Source organism: Acanthochromis polyacanthus, chromosome 16 (assembly GCF_021347895.1).
Source record: "Acanthochromis polyacanthus isolate Apoly-LR-REF ecotype Palm Island chromosome 16, KAUST_Apoly_ChrSc, whole genome shotgun sequence".
Lineage (NCBI taxonomy): Eukaryota > Metazoa > Chordata > Actinopteri > Pomacentridae > Acanthochromis > Acanthochromis polyacanthus.
Genome location: NC_067128.1, coordinates 7,613,341 through 7,630,781, shown reverse-complemented (window position 1 = coordinate 7,630,781; position 17,441 = coordinate 7,613,341). Strand labels below are relative to the sequence as shown.

Sequence of the window (17,441 nt, the reverse complement as noted above, 5' to 3'; positions counted from 1 at the left end):
TGTGTGTGAAGGAACAAACCATCCAGATTCTCTGCCGGGTGTTGATTGCTGCTGATTAGGGGGTGTTGACTGTTGCAGGATTGCTGTTAATTGGAGGCAGGAGACGGTTTGATAATGTGGATGACTCGCTGCCAAGACAAGAAAGAAATTCGATCCATGGGCATTGTCTCTTGTATCAATTTCCAAAAGGCAAAAAGAAATTTAGCGCTTCAAGCGGATCGGATTCTGGGTGTTTTTTTGCTGCTGTCACATTTTTCCTCACTGTGGTCTCACTACAACAGTTTTCACAACAATATAAAGTCCTGCACCTCTTTGAAAACAGAACAACCGTGACTAGAAGCAGAAAGAACTCATGAATATCTTTATGAGCAGTATGCCACAGTTATGATGCCTTAAATCATAAACAAATGGAAAAAAAGAGAGTTCAATTTCTTTGATTACTCAATTCATTCATTGACACAAAAATTGAAAAAAATCTGAATCAGCATGGACCAAATGTTTCTAAGTACCCACAGATGCTACAGGAAATGGGGGCACAGTATAATCTGAGTGTTTTACCAATTATATTTTCATTTCCATATTTTCCATGCTTTAGTTTCCTTACTCGTCTTCTCTTTGCTTTGTGGAAACACTGCCTGCAGTTCAGCCGAAAACTCTCACAGTTCTTATCAGACTGTTGGTCACAGCTCAGTGACTCCTGGCTTTTCAGTTGTGCCAAGGAGTGATTTTTTTATTATTATTTCTGCAGAATCTGATTACAGAAAATACTTAATTTGGCGTTTTTAAATTTTAAAATAAGGTGATTTTGATGAAATATCGTGACTTTGAGCTCAGATTTGGTTAGTTTTCCTGATTGAACTGCACCTCACACATTATGAAAGTTGGAAATCTGACACTTTTTCAGTTTTTTACAGCTCATGGCTTTGATAAATGGTGTCATTTTGGTGCTTCAGAGTGTTTAATGAATCACCAGCTATTTTGATAATCAATTTTATTTTATTTTTTTTATTGGAAAAACAGTCTAAACTCTCTTCTTGCAGCTTCTTAAATGTTAATATTTTCTGGTTTCTTTCCTCCTCCATGTCAGTAAAGTGAATATCTTTGGATTGTGGGCAAAACATTTGTCATCTTTTGGTTTTGGGAAAAACTGACCAACATTTTTCACCATTTTCTTGCCTTTTAGAGACCAAACAACCAATCGTTAGCTGCAGCTTTAGCCCCGGGGCAGCAAGATTGATCAGGCTGCTGTGACATGTAAAGAGATCTTTTTTATTTTTCCTCATGGATCCACTGGCTCCCATCTGGTTTGGCCCTCCCCTCTGCTGACGGGTGCCAGGTTCTTCTGTGCAGCTTTGTCTGCAGGAGTGGGTGGTACAGAACCGAGCATTGAAATATTGCTCTTAACCTTGAAAAAAAAGGGGGGAAACGCAGGCAGTTGGGGAGCCTGATGAGTGTTGAGTGTATTTTATTTTATGGGAGGAGGCCTGTGGGTCATGCACACGGGGCGAGAGGCCTGGCATATGCTGCTGTTTTTATGGCACCGCAGATTCGCTCCCCCACGGCATCTGTTTGGCTGGCTGCGTGATGGGAGCATTATGAGGGGCTGGTGGTGGTGGTGAGGGTGGTGGGAGGCTGAGGGGGCGTTCCCCTTTGCCCCGCGCCTGGCTTTGTTTCACCATTTCCAGCTTGAGGGGGTGGTATCCCTGGAAACGGATTTGAATTTCAAGCCAATTTAGGGCCGCCGGAGAGGAGAGAATGAGGGGCGGGCGAGCGGGGCTGCAGCCAACAGCGTTTCCAGGAATTACTCGAGGTCGTGATGCTGCAGCTTTACGTCCACAAACATTACGCACCGTTTGAAGCTGGGTTTCATATTCAGAAAGCCTGCTTGTGGTTTGAGAAAGCCTGCTGTGGATGTAGAAATGTCATCAACACCCCATTCAGTTAGGAGTAAATACAAGTCAACATGCAACATTTTTCCAAGGACCTGCAGCTGTGACTAATACAGTAAAAACATGGCTGATGTTTTGCTCCTTCCAGTTTTGTTTCCTTACTTATCTCCTGTGTGAACACTGCCTGCAGTTCAGCTGAAAACTGTTTTTTATCAAGTCACTGATGGTCAGAGCTGAATGAGAAACAGCCTTTCAGCTATTCAGAAAAGTGAGAAATTCTTACTTTTCTAGTGTTGGTTTGAGTAATTGTTTGTTTCTATATGTAGCTCTGTGATACATAGGCGACATTTTCAGGGTGTCTCCTACCTTCACCCTAAGTCTGCTGGGATAGACTCCAACCCCCCGTGACCCTATTGAGGATTAAGTGGTGTATAGATAATGGATGGATGGATGATCGGATGGATGGATGGTGAGAGCAAATGCTTTGTTTTTTGGTGATTATTTTTAAAAACAAAAAGCATATAGGATTAAATGATTTTGATGAAGTCATGATTTATGCTCAGATTTAGTTAATTTCTCTGATGAAGCTGCACAATCACACATTATTAATTCTTGAGCCATCAGAATGTTGAAAATCTGACAATTTTTTGTGTTTTTACAGTTTTTGAATCTGATAAGTGGTATCATTTTGGTTCTTCAGAGGAATAAATTAATCGCTGCACTTTTTGATAATCAGTTGATCAGTTTCAATAATTTTTAAGAAGGAAAAAGTCTAAATTCTAAAATTGCAGCTTTTAATGTGAATATTTTTTGTTTCTTCAGTAAACTGAGTATCTTCGGGTTGTGGACAAAACATTTGTCATCTTGGGCTTCTGGGAAACGACTAAATTTCATGAAAAATACTCCTTTGGATGTTACAATGCCAACAACATCCCATTCAGTTATAAGTAAATATAAATCAACTTGAGCAACATTTTTCCATGAGCCCACTGTCATTACTAATACTGTAAAAAAGAAAAAAGAGTGGTCTCACATTTAACTGCTATTTTTTCCATACTTGTCTCCTCTCTGCTCTGCGTGAACACTGCCTGCAGTTCAGTTGAAAATTCTGAATTGTTGTCATGCTACTGTTGATCACAACTGAATGAGAAAGAGCTTTTCAGTTAGGCAAATAAGTCAATAATTTTTTAGTTTTTTACAGAATTTGTCTGGAGCAAATGCTTTATTTTTGGAATTTAAAAGGAATGCATGTCATGTAGAATAGAGTAATTCTGATAAAATATCATGATTATGCTTAGATTTGGTTAATTTTCTTGATGGAATTGCACATCAGGTGACAATTTTTTTCCTGTTTTTACAGTTTCTGGCTTTGGTAAATGGCATCATGTTGGTTCTTTGGGGTGTTAAATTAATTGCCAGCTATTTTCTAATAATGTGTTCTTCAGTTTTTAGTAATTTTGAAGAAAAAAGTCTAAATTCTTTAACTGCAGCTTCTTAATGTGAATATCTTTTGGTTTCTGCAGTAAACTGAATATCTTTGGGCTGTGGACAAAACATTTGTCATCTTTGGTTTTGGGAAACGACTGAATTTCATTTTCAGAAAATCTGCTGCAGATGTAAAAATTCAAAAACATCCCACTGAATTACGAATAAATACAAGACGCATATAATCATCATTTGTAGTCATTATTTACCACAAAAATAATCATTTCTTCCATTTACTGACAAACAGTTTTCAATGAAGTTTTATTCCTCAGAAGTTTGGTCCTTATAAATATGCATTATATACAAAATAATATTATAAAAACATATAAAGAGCAGTGTGTCATATTTAAATTAAACTCTGGAAATAATCATTTAAAAAAATTACATTATTGGTTCTGTACTTTTTTGAAATTTATTATAGGCAGGCAGTGGTGTGACAGTCTTTTCTCCTTGTTTCGAGTCTCTTTGTGTTTCTCAGTTGGGTTGCATAAAAAAACACTTATTTTTTCCTCCACTTTGCTTCCTTTCTCTTGGATCTTGCTGGCACTGCACTGACTGTTGCGCTCCTGTGGTTTTCCTCCTCATATCCCTGTTGATTAAAATTTTTTCCTTTTTTGTTTTCGTAGTGCAAATGATCCAAGAACAGACAAGGGCACAAATTTCAAACCCCCTCTTTCTTCTCCTTTTCTTTTTTTTCGTTTAAGGCTTCTAGTGAATTTGGGCTGCATACAATCTCCACCCTTTGCATCGACGAGTCCACAACCGGTCGCTTCCACGTGATTGACGGCTGAAGATTGGTTTCAGACATTCATAACTCTCAGCGTTGGTGAGGTTGGATTGTGACAGCGGGTGAGTTCACTCATCTCGACCCTGAGTCTTGCATAGCAGGCGAAGCTGGCAGGAGTGAGTGTGGGTTAGGGGAGATTTGGAGGGGTTCAAATCTTAGGCACCTTTTTATTTTTACTGATTGGTTGGCTGTCAGAGTCATGATTATCGCACAAGGCCGGGTCAGATACAAGGGGCAAAGATCCGCCTTCATCTCCTTCCACTGTCCAGGATGGCCCAGATTATAAATTAATATTTCAGTCTCTTCACACCTTGTGTCGTCAGTCTGTTTGTCCATTGTCACAACTGAGAGAGGTCCTTCACTGTACAGGTTTTGCATACAAACACTTGGTCAACATAAAGTTTCTGTTCTGTTTTTAATGTCTGTAGGGCAGTAGGTTTCCTGCCCTCTCCAGTTCTCAAGTGTTCCAGAGCAGCAGTGAACATCAAAAACGATCTCCAGTCTCTTCTCAGCATTTGTAAACAATCCAGAATATTAGATTCTGCCTCGATTGTGTCCTTTTTTTCCTCGTTCCCCTGCCTTCTGACCCCTCACAGTTTATACCTTGGGGACAAAAACAGGAAGAATTTAGTAAAAACACAGCAAGAATCCAGTCTTTTTACCTTGTTAACATGTCCATATGGTGGTTTTTTTTTATAAGCTAGAAGACAAATCGTGAACAAAATCGGCACTCATGGCTGTAGATTTCTATCTTGAAGCTGCAGTGCAACAATAACAAAACACAGATTCAGATTTTCAGGGTTTTATATGTAACGAACCTAAAGAACCAGGCATCTGCAGGACAGCACTTCCTGTATCATTATTATTTTGCAGTATTGGTTTCTGGTTTGAATGTGTGCAGCTAAATTACTTCTGTGAGCCAGTGCGCAGAGCTGCAGCGAGGGATAGAGGAGTGGGCGGAAATAGAGCTATTTTATGCAATAAGAAATTGTTTTTGTGGGAAAAATACTTCTAAATATGCAAGTTTAATACACCAAGATGAGTTCTTACGGGTTAAATCAACATCCCAACAACTGGAAAGAGGTTTAAATGAAGTAAAACTGCAAAATAATCCAAAAGTAAGAGGGGGTAAAAAAGTCTCTTAAGTGTTTCCACCTTAGCTGTTTGAGCTGTTACAGCTCACATGCTTTCCCATTATATTTAACTTGGAAATAAACATCTGAAAACTTCCACAAAGCGGTAAAACATTGCACCTTTGAGACCGAGCAGAGCCAAACATGTGTGAGGAATCATTATAAGCTCAGGTCATCATATGGCCAAGATAAAGAACAGCCAGGATAATTTACAGAAAACCAATAATGCACATGAATGGGCCCTCTACAGATGGCATCATCTCCTGTCATAAACGCTGTTGCTCTAATGAGGGATGGCACACTGGGGACCAGCTAATGCATTTCAAATGGAGGATTTAGGGAAATGCTGATCAAGATGTGATTTTTTTTTTTTTTGGCTTACCTCAGTCGCTATGACGCACTCCCTCCTCTCCTCTGCTATAACAAATACCGACTGGTACATGGAGTCTCTCGAGGAACATATCGTAGATATCCTACACTCTGGCTTTTCACTGCAAAGCACAAATCACACCTTGTGTTAATGCAAACTAGAAGCACATGGCAGAGCAGTGCTTCAGGAGATTGGACATGCAGTGAGGCAGCAACGGGTTAATACACATAAGCTCTGGAAATGAGGAACAATGTAGGTTTCCAAGTATGTAAATAGCAACTGTAGGCTTCAAACATGCATTTTTGTAGAAATACAAAGAATTCTAAGAGACATTTTCTTGTAGTAGTGAAATATTTGGTTGATCTCACCTGTACATTCTACTCAAGGGCATTTTATCTTCTAAACACTTGTCATAAATAAGACTTTTATCCTCTTGCGACTTTTCATCCTTGAACTCTTTGGAGTTGTAAGAGTCCAAATGATAGTTTTTATGGATAAAGTTTGATTTCTCAGAGTCGCAGTCCACCTCCAGGCTGATTTTCTGGTTGGTGTTTTTCAGCTGCGACGCCGGGATCAGGTTGTCCCTCTGAACGTTGGACAAGTTGTTCATAGTCTCTGTTTCGCCGCGCTGCCTCTGGGCCTGCCGGTGGATGTGCCTCAGCGCCAAGCCCACCATGCACAGCAGCACCAGCAGCGCCACCAGCCCCACCGCCAGCGACACCGCCGCCCACTGGAAGCCGTCCTGACTGTCGGTGCTCTCAGCCGTGGTGACGGTTTCAAAGAAGTCGCATCGAGGTCCGGTGAAGCCAGGGGGGCAGATGCAGGTGGCGGGCGGCTTCCCCGGACCGCCGCCTCCAGTGCAGACACCCCCGTTGAGGCAGGGCCGGAGGGAGCACTCGTCCAGGATTCTGTCGCAGTTTCGCCCGCCGTATCCTGCAGGACAGGTGCAGGTGTAGTCGTTGATCCGGTCTTGGCAGGTGCCTCCGTTCAGGCAGGGGTTACCGGCGCATTCGTTGATGTTGATTTCGCAGCGCTGGCCGGTAAATCCTGCACGACAGCTGCACACGCGCATGCCGCCATGGATCAAACACAGACCACCTATGAGGAGAGGAGGAGGACAATGAGCGTCAACAAATGTGGATTTCGAAAGAATCCAGAATGAGAAACATTTCGACATCAAGGCATTTCAAAATCAGATGCAACCCGATCCCCTTAAACCCTCCCACGGGGCCCTTTCGGTTCACACATCGCCATGAAATCCGCAGTGCGACCGCAGCATTGTTCTCCCAGCATAGAACAATCCCAGAACGCTCCGTGTTTACACGAAGACAGAAATTGAACTGCACTGGATATTTGTCCCCTTTCATCAACAACCGCAGCGAGCTGTGGTGACATTTACAGGCTGCTGCTCTGAGCTGCCCAGTGTTTACACGGAGGACAATAGACACCAAGTTCCCACCAATTCCTGTTGTTCCACTCAGCTTCCAGTTGCAGGAATTTTGAGGTGGGGGGGAGACAGAGCGAGGGGAAGTTCAGTGAGCGGGGGGGCAAAGAGGGGAGGAAGACGCTACCATTAGCACAGGGAAGCGACGTGCACTTGTCCACTCTCTTCTCACAGTTGAGTCCGGTGTAGCCGCGGGGACACTCGCACATGTAGCTGCGGCCATTGTCCTTCTCCCGGCATTTGCCGCTGTGGAAGCAGGGCGAGTCGGCACAGGTCAGCAGGCTGTGCTCGCAGTGGGAGCCCTCGAAGCCTTGAGGACACGTGCACATGTAACCGCTCTCCAGGTTCTTGAAGCAAAAAGCACAAAAATGAGTCAGCAAATCACAAAAAAAGAGAAAACGGAAAGAAATCAACAGGTATCGGAGTCAAACTTACTGTGCAGATGCCTCCGTTCCTGCAGGGGTTGCTGTCGCACTCCTGCATCTCGAGCTCGCAGTTGACGCCCGTGAAACCCGGCAGGCAGGTGCAAGTGTAGCTCCCCTGGCCCGTGTTCATGCAGGTGGCGCCATTGACGCAGGGATGGTGGTGGGTGCAGAAGTTCAGGTCTGTGGGGGGAAAACAGAGGAGAGTCACTTTCTGCCCGGAGGTGCACCGGAAAAAAAAACTTCAAAGGAAAACTAATTTACTAATGCTTTCAAGTTAATTCAAATGAAAACAGTGTGCCAGTAATACGAGAGGATGTTCTAAAAAGGAACAGCAAGTTGTGTGGCGTACCTTGGTCACATAATAGGCCTCCCCAGCCCTCCTGGCAGTTGCACTGCCACGGCAGCTGGCAGGTACCGTGCTTACAGGCCGGGTACTTCCTGCATTCATCGCAGAAGGTGCCCTGCCAACCGTCTCTGCAGCTGAAAAATAACAAAATATGTTCCTTAAATATTCACTTTCTCCCCCCGAATGCAGAATATAACAACACAACTGAACCAGGCACCTAAGCGCTCCACTGGCTTCCGGTACACTTTAGAGTCCACTACAAGGTCCTGTTGTTCGTGTTTATGACCATAAACGGGCGTGCCCCCGCCTACATCTCAGAGCTGTTGGCAATTTACCAACCTGCCAGGACTCTACGCTCGTCTAGCCACACCTCCTTGGTTGTCCCAAGGGCAAGATATAGAATGTTTGGTGACCGCTCTTTTGCCGTTCTTGGCCCTAAGCTCTGCAACTCTCTTCCATCGCACTTACAGTCCATTTCTGAACTAAATGGTTTTAAATGTCGTCTGAAAACGCACTTGTTCTGTGTAGTGTTTGACGCTTAGCTCCTTTTAGAACTGTGTGTTTCTTAAAATGCTTGTATTTATTTATTGTATTCTGTTAAGCGCTTTGTGCTCCTTTTGACTGCTGGAAAGCGCTTTATAAATAAAATTTGATTGATTGATTTGGTTGACTAAACCTGATTAATTTCTTAATTTTCATCTGTGTTTAACAGCAGAAATCTCTGTTATGGATTAACTGCCTATTAATTTAAGTCAGTGATGGATAATGCAACACAGGATTAATAGCTCCTGTACAGTGGGAGGAACAATTATTTTAATTGTTGTTTGTTATTCTATAGATTAAGGGATTATTTGTTGGGTCAGTAAAATAAGCCAGAAAACTGTGAAAAATGGTGATCGTTGTTTTGCAAAACCCAAGATGACAATTGTTTTGACCACAACCCAAAGATATCCAGTTTACGGTCTCACAGGAGGAAAGAAAACCAGAAAATATTCACATTAACATGCTGGAATCTGCCAATTTAAACTTTTTTCTTTTAAAAAAATACTCAAATGACTAATTGATTATGAGAAGAGTTGGCTCTTGTTGTGTCTACTGTTTTTCCTCTTTTTTTTCCCCTCAGCATTTACTTGGTCATTTATGTATTTCTTCACTGTATTCTCCTTCAGAAACTGTATTTTTAACTTTTTCTCACCTCATATTGGAATTGCACCATCCTTGATGTGTTGGCGATAAAGTTCACCTGATACTTAAGCCAATAAATCTTGCAATGGTAATATAAAGTCGTGCATAAAACTGGCAATTATGTTTTTTCACAACCTTACTGCGTCTTTGAAAGTCACTTCTAAAATGTAGTCAACATTCTTATGATATAATCATCGTCTACATTGCAGAAAACAGAAATGCAGCAGCTATAGGATAAGTGGAAGCCAGTGTTGGGGGTCTAACTGATCACAAAGGTATGTAGAATAAAGATAAATCAGGATAATATAGTAAAACGAATGCAAAATATTGCTTTAAAGATGTTTAACTGCAATTTTCTTTGTTTCTCATGAACGTCTGCAACCTGCACTGTAATCTCTGTTGGTCTTAGTCAAACCTGAAGCAAAAGATGATGTTTGATGAAGCTGTGAAGTAGCAAAGGATCATGGGAGTTGTTGTTTTCGCGGCCATTTCACTCAGGTAATGTATTAAAGTCATTTCATTCTAGCAAAACAGCTGCAAAATGCACCGTTATGGTAATAAAATGACCAATTTCTCTGAGATTGATAATGTAAGTACACAAGTCGACATATATATCTCTGCTGTAGTTGCTTTTTTGCGTTTTTAATGCTGAAATGGTGCATATTATACCTAGAAGGAACATTTTTTTGCTTAGTTTGCAGAGACATGGGAGCAGCTCCACTGTGTTTGGTATCTAAAGGGTTTATCCTCAATGTGGGTCAGTTTCAGCAGGGCGAATGATGGATTTGTGTCTAAATCGAGAGGGAAAATAAAATTTCTCACAGCGAGTGGGTGAGAGTGTGAGTGAATGAGACAGAGCAGTAACAGGAGGAAGCAGGGAAGTCGGTGAGTGATTTGTTGATTTAGTGAATTTCAGATGCTCTTCATGAATCATGGATGCAAGCAAAGCTGAATCTGTAGGAGTTTGGGATGCTGAAATTGAAGTTTAGGGAAACACAACCAGTCTAACTCACTGTTTTTTTTCTGCGTTTCTTCCTGCACATTTTTCAACACTTGATAATTAATAATACTTACACACACTCTCCAGGTCTGGAGCAGTTTCCATTCCTCTCGCTGCAGCCCTCCAGACAGATTGCTGCAAAAAAAGACAAACATACAGTATGTGAAACTCTGATTTGTCCATCAGGTGATCTTCTCTAATCAACACCAACACAGCAGAGCAGCACGTTATTCTGCGACATCTGTCCCACCACAAACAATGGCAGGCATCAACAAAAATGACACAGGTTGACTGCAATTACACTACTCAACTGTTATGCACATAAATATGCATGTAAAATAGTAAAGTGCTCCATATTCATTCATTCGTGCATTAATTTAACTTTTCTATAGACTCCTGATATGATACTGTCTGATATAAATACGTTTCTCTGCAGAAAAAGATTCTTGATGTCATTTTGAAAAGGTGTCATGACAAAGTTTGTCCAGTAGAGCGGCTCCACTCTTTAAACACTGTCTGCAGCACATGTAACAGAGCCCCAACTGAGCAGATGGTGATGCAGAGTCAAACAACCCCGCTATTTTTCCCTGAATTTCTTACTGACTAAAAATTGATCATCCCTGTTCTGGTACATTTTGCGTGTCATTTCTACACTTTTCAAGCTCTTCAAATACCATTTTATGGCACAAAATAATTTGTGAGATGGTTGAGATCAAGGTAAAATAAAGGACAGTAATGCAACACCATTCACTAGCTATGGTGAAGCTTCAGCATTAAAATAACCCATATAAACCCATATAATCTATACACAAATAACTAAGGTTATACTGTACACAAACAGTTTCTACCTGTTGTTTTCAAGACAATTTACAGTTATTTTACAGATTTTACTTTTGTAAAATAGCATTTATTTACATGTTAACCCTAAAAAACAGCCCGACACTGTAAGTAATGCCATGTACATGTTGGCTGGAATAAAAGAGGCAAAAACTGTAGATGCATAATATCCACATCAAAAATGTATATGTTTACAGATAAATTTGTTCTTCTACAGCATGTGACCATAACAACGCTTATACTGCATTTAAAGCAGCTAAAAATCTAACTATTTTGCAGGTATTTGCTGTTATTTTTCAAAGTTTTTACAGTTTTTGAATGTCACAGTATTCCACAGATCTCTACAGTATTTTTTAGGTACTTTTACTACTGATTTTTTAAATTTTATTCTAGTTTTTTTTACAGTGCACACACACAATAGCTCTGCTGCTCTTTTGTTTTTTTTTTAGTTCTAGTGTCCCACTTAGTTTGAAGCACAACTGCTGCATGCATGAGACATTTTGAGGATGTCCAAGGCTACCGGAGGCTCGTTTGTCTGGAAATAGCCTCTCTGTTGATATACATGAGGCCTCGGAGCGGCTCAACTTTCCTGCAGCCTTCAGAGGATCTAAACGTGTCCAGCTGTCCTGCCGTTTGTCCGTGTGTCGACCCGCTGTGGGCTGCGGACACATGAGAATAGATGCTGCTGTGTGTCGCGGACAGCTGTCTCTCTTCTGTCTGCTCTATCTGTTCTGCCTGCCTGTCCTGTTTGTTCTGTCTCTTATAGGCTGTTCTGTCTGTTCAGTCTGTTCTTATGTCTCTCTTCTGTCTCTTTTCTGCCTCTATTGTTGTTTCCACCGCTGCCATGTTTGCAGCTGCCACCGCCGCGCGCCCAACAATGGAGGAGGGAGGGGGAGATGAGGAGGGGGGGGGGCATTGGTGGCGCGTGGCGGATAATAATGCCGCGATTAACCTTGGCGCGTGCAGCCTCCCGCGCATGCACCCCCCTCTGTCCCTCCTACCGGATTATGTTACCGGCGGGCGGTGCAGTGCAGCACGAACGAGCAAAAACACCTGATCTCTCTGAGCTGAACTCACACCTGTGTGACGTCATCATGCAGCCTCAGGTTCCTGTTAGTTAGAGATAATTAGCTTCATTCTGACTCAGATTCAGATTCAGATCTAAAGTTCTCAGGGAGAGCTTTTATACATTTAAACTGAGCTACTACAACCGGCATATAAAGTTCTGAGCAGTTTTAACTGTACTCATTTGAACAATTTACGGTTATTTTACAGAATTTACCTCTTTTGTCAAATTGCCAACACCCTCAAGTATAATCGGACGAGATTGCACATTGACTGTAAAAAAGAAACAGCCGGAACTGTACAAAATGTCCACAAAAATCAAAACGTTTACACAATTCTTCTTTTTACATCATGTGACCATAAAATCACACTGTTTACTGTATTTAAAACTGCTAAAAATATCAATATTTCGCACATATTTTTCATTATTTTTGCAGTTTTTTACGTATCCTGCTGTTTTTTGCATCATTTTTCCTCTTTTGCATCTTTTTTTTATGTGAACAGTAAATTACACTGTTTGCTGGATTCCAATCAGTTAAGACGTCCCAAACTGTACATAATGCCAACAAACTTTTTAAAAATAATTCATTTATTCTTTTTTTTGCAGTTTTTGAACACAGCAACATTTTTTTAATGTATTTTTCCTCACAGCCTTGCTACCACATTGTCCTGTTTAGTTAAATTACAGATCTATCTTTTATATTTTTTTAATAATAATGCATTTATTTACAATGTGTTACCATAAATTAAATGTACTCTATTTAAAACCTCTGAAATACCACATTTTACACTTATTTATTATTATTTTCACAGTTTTTAGAGTTGTTTTTTAATGCAACAGTATTTAATAGTCTTTTTAATGAATTTCTTTGTTTTAACAGATTTTTTTTACAGTGCAGACACCTAATTTTTTGGATGGATGCACCAATTTCTTCCTTTTTTACACCACTTTATTGTGACTGTTGCTTCATTTTGTAAAGAAAAGCATTACATTCAAGCACAATGAGTATAGAGCCATTTTTCCAACATCAATCCTTTGCTTCTGTCATATATTTGAGGGTTTGCACCCCGCCATTCTCCTGAAATCTCCATCTCTGCCTTCAAACCTTCCAAAGTCTCTCCCCTGCCCAGGGCTTGTTTGCATGTATGCATGTGAGCGTGTGACGGAGAGAGAAAAGTGGAAATTATGGTGTCTGAAAGATGCTCAATCTATCTTTCTCATGTATATTTTCTGTAGTCACCGACGATTGATGCGTCTGTAATTGCAACACGTGAGCCCATCTGGTTAGAATTTGGCGCCACAGTCAAAATAGCTACATGCCAATTTCTCTTTCACCGCCAAGTGACATGGATGACAGATCCGCCGTCACCCGTGTGGTCACATATCCAGCACATGGTAACTATTACGACTCTCGTGGTGCCTCCTTCCAATCTACTCTTTGATTAATTTGTTTTGGTGAAAGGGGGCCCTTATTGGTATTGTGGCGCCAAATGGCACCGGGCCTCCTCGCAGCCTCATTCAGAGCTGTCCAAAAGCATCACGAGTGCGGGTCCACGGTTTGGCCGAGTGGGTTTGCATGAGTATAATGTGCCTGTTGTCATGCTAAACTGTCTGTCCCCAAACCCACAACCAATTGCACGTCAGAATTACATGATTACAAACTATGTGAGGCTTTGAGAAATGCATTCGGCACCAAAATTGCTGATCAGACCTGCCAGATATCATCAAGTCTAGTTATAGCCCTCAACATCCTGCAACTTTAGCATCCTGCATCTTAATAAGAACTGATGTCTGACTTGTAAAAGCAGCAAAAAGCTTCATGTACAGACAACCTCGTGCAAGAGTGGAGACTTCTCAGTGCGTCAGGGAACAAAAAGTTGGTTTGAGGACAAGACTTTCCACTAAATCACACTTTAAACAGACAGAAAGTGACCGAACCAGGTGTGAAAATGCAGGTTTCTTACGTTCTTCGCAGTATTTCCCCTTCCAGCCGGGCAGGCAGGATAACTGCCCATCTCTGGTGCAGGTGTAGTGGCCAAATCGGTCGTCCCTGGGCGTGCACTTTTTGGAGCAACTTTCCCCGTAGTAGCTTTCGTTGCAGATGAACCTGTACGAGTATCTCAGCTCTGTCTGCTGTCCGGTCTGAGTATCCTGAGACCAGTCTGTCCCAACGCCCATCTGTCTCTGGATGGCGAAAAAGCCAATCAGAAAGTCTGGGTTGCTGGTGTCTGGAAGGAGGAACAAGAACAAAAGAGGAAGTCAGGATTAATGCAAAAGATAATTCTGGTTTTATGGTCAAAAAGTGCGTCGTAAATGGGTTCAAAAGTCATCCACTTTCTCTTTAATAAGCCTTCCCCTGCACCAAGCTGCATCCCTTATCAAATCCCATACAGCTTAGATGAAAGATAAACTCAGGTTGAAATTTCCTCTTTTCTTTCCGTCAGCAAAAACATTCCCAGGCCCAGTCCCCTCTTCCAAAGGGCGGAACAGAGCAAGGTGTAAAATACAGGAAGATGTAGTCAGGGGTTTTTGGCAGTTGCTGCGTATTCTCACCAAAGCCCACAGCTCGTTCCCACGCCAAAAATAAACCAGAGGAAGTTCAATTGTATTGGGTATAAGAATGAAAAAGGTGTTCTGAAGTTCATAACAAAGGAATGAATAGGCGTGAAAATTGTCTGAAATTATGAACAATTAGCAGGAGGTGGAGATAGAAAATGAGGAGCTGCTTTTAACAGCCTGAAATTTTACATTTTTTTTCCTTTTTAAAATATGCTTTGTAGAGTCTCCTGTGTCCTGTGTTAAATGTACAGACATAGCTCCCTCCTGTGGTTAAAAATATTGCACTTACCTACAGGTAGATTTCCATAAGGTGAATGCCAGGCTTCAATAATTAATGAAAATGACCCCTGAGGAGGAAACACATGCAGTTAATTAATATAATCAGCACTTTAGGCTGCATTTTAAACAGAATATTTGAATTTTTTGAGTAAATCTTGCAAGTTTCTGGCCTATTTAATAGGCTGCTGCTCGTAGAAAAGGAGGAATTTAAATTTTGAGATTACAAATAGGTGTTAGAATATCACTGCATGGCCTTCAGGAACGACGTAGCAGCAGCCCAATCTGTTTGCCTGCACAGCATTACCTAATGATATGGATTAGATGAGCTGACCAATAACCGGTGCGCTCCCAAAATGCATAGCAGTACCCCACTGAAAACAACAGAGTAGGCGGCGGGGGATGTGATAGAAACAGAGAAAAGTGGATCCACGCCCTTACCGGCCAGCCAAAGTTGAAGGGTATCTGAATGGGTCTAGGTAAAGTGCCCCTCTCCTTGGCGCTGAAAGAGTTTGTCCCCAGCACTGGTGTCATTGTCCTTCCAAAGATGCAGTCACCTGGCGAGACCACAGCCTGATAGTTCTTCAAGCAAATTCTAAAATAAGTCCTGCAGTTGGGTTTGCACGCGTTCCCGTTTGCCAGCAAACCTTTGTGATTTTTAAATTCGTGGAGGTCAAGCTCAAAAACTCCGGATCCGAAAACCTAAAAAGAGAAGGAAATATTATTTAAGAAAGCGTCGTTACATTTATCTTACTCTGTGTTTGGGGGGGGGGAAAATCTCCAATCTCCAAGTGTTTTCGCAGGACCACCGGGGAGATGGATATCCTCCCTCCTACCTGTGATATCAACGTGGTGCTGAATGCGATGGTAAAGGTGAACCAGGCTGCCATCCTTCTCGTTTCTCCAGGGCAGCCGCGTCACCAGTCAGCAACGCAGCTTCTTATTCCGAAGTATTTACACCGAGGTAAACAAAAGGTGCAGGGAGAGAGAGAGAAAAATCTCTAAAACACAAATAAATCCTCCACTCCAGGGGAGTTCTCAGTAGCTCCTTGTTGCTGCGCGTCAAAAACGTCCAAAGGAAGCGGTTTCCAATCTCCAAGTTTATCCAAAAGGTGAGGGAAGACCAATATCCACAGCCGTGCGTCTCTCTGTCAGCAGGCGTCCCCTCCTCGCATGGTACTGTACTCCACAACGTTCCCTCCGCTGAGTGTGTGCGGCTCAGAGCTTGTTTTGGTGCTGAACTCGGTGCGTCAGTGCGCCACGGATGTTCATCACTCGTCTTATTACTAGTGAATGAACCGTGGTGTGTCTCCTCCCAGATATATAGACTCACACTGCGCTGCTCATTACATAAACTGTCACTCAGCCGCCTGGCACCGCCCTCTTTACATATTCAACCCCCTTCCCTTCCACCCCAACAACAATTATCCAGATTTAATACCCACTGGCACTGACATGACTGACCACCGTGGATACTGGGCGATTATTAACAAGCCCCAAACATCTGTTGACTTATTTTTAGCGCACAATATGCCGGACGCACATGCACACATTACGCACGGTGAGAAAGGACAATGTAGGGGAGCCGAAACTTCGAGAATAGAAAGCAGAAATTCAATTACTGCCTCAAGTCCGTGCACCCTTTTTTGCCCTTGGTTCCACTCAATTGCACGCCTAATTAGCCTCTGGTACGGCGTGGAGCTGCGCGCACTGTCCTGTCCGTGGGGTTATGTGTGCGCGTCTCCCCCGGGAAGAAGCACAAACAATGAGAAGAGAAACGCGATTAAAGGAACAAATCTTTCCAGGTGTTTTAATTCCAGATGATGCTGAATTTCACTTTCTTTACATTTTACTTTTTATTCCCGTAAAAGGAAATAATACATCTGCGTAAATATCTTAATTAAAAGCAAGAAAATTAATCCCCAAAATGCAATTTTTACGCATAGAAATAAACCCAACACCAGTAAAAATGCCTTTCCTTTTACGCACGGATGCGCAGGCCCAGATCGTATCCAAGCTGGCGTTTTTTCCAAACATGCTATTTTGGGTGTGTTTCATCTTGTTGGTGGCGTGTGCCCCTTCATGCCCACCCATGCATTTTACGGTTAATGGCAGCGTGCCTCCTATTGTTGCGACGCGTGTCCCTCTCTCGCCCTCATGCGGGTGTAATGTGCGGGACGGGAGACATAACTATTCAGCTGTATGCAAATTAGCTCCCTCTCTCTCTCTCTCTCTTTCTCTGCCACACACACACACACACACACACACACACTGTATCACCTGCATCTGTGAAACTGGTTTATTCCACTCGTGGCCTTTCAGAGCTATTAGAAATGACACCGGCTTCCCAGAATTGAGATAAAAGATTTAATTTGATGGCCTGAACCTGACAACGGAGATGCTAATAAACTGACACTGTAAACCCATGTGGTGCAGAAAAATAACTTTACACACTCTTTAATATAAAAGGAATGCTAATAAATTCGTACAAACCCTCTTAAATTAAATTAATTTGTATTTACGCACAAGAGAAGATCACCATTTCATTTCAAAAGAGCCCCAGAATGTAAGAAAATGTCAGAATATTTGTCAAATAAGCGCCTTTTCCTCAGTGTTTTCCTCCACATACACTGCTTGTT

At 42.0% G+C, this 17,441-nt stretch overlaps 1 protein-coding gene across 1 annotated transcript; it reads right to left on the bottom strand.

The window, feature by feature from the left end:
• Positions 1-3,559: 3,559 nt before the first annotated feature.
• On the bottom strand, positions 3,560-16,112 carry dll4 (delta-like 4 (Drosophila)). Its single transcript, XM_022203284.2, has 11 exons — positions 15,639-16,112; positions 15,244-15,504; positions 14,816-14,873; positions 13,932-14,195; positions 10,139-10,199; positions 7,883-8,013; positions 7,544-7,713; positions 7,236-7,455; positions 6,033-6,762; positions 5,677-5,785; positions 3,560-4,764 (listed from the first exon to the last, which is right to left on the bottom strand). The coding sequence occupies exons 1-11, from the start codon at positions 15,690-15,692 to the stop codon at positions 4,759-4,761; spliced, it is 2,064 nt and encodes a 687-aa protein (XP_022058976.1). The 5' UTR covers positions 15,693-16,112; the 3' UTR covers positions 3,560-4,758.
• Between the last annotated feature and the right edge of the window lie 1,329 nt (positions 16,113-17,441).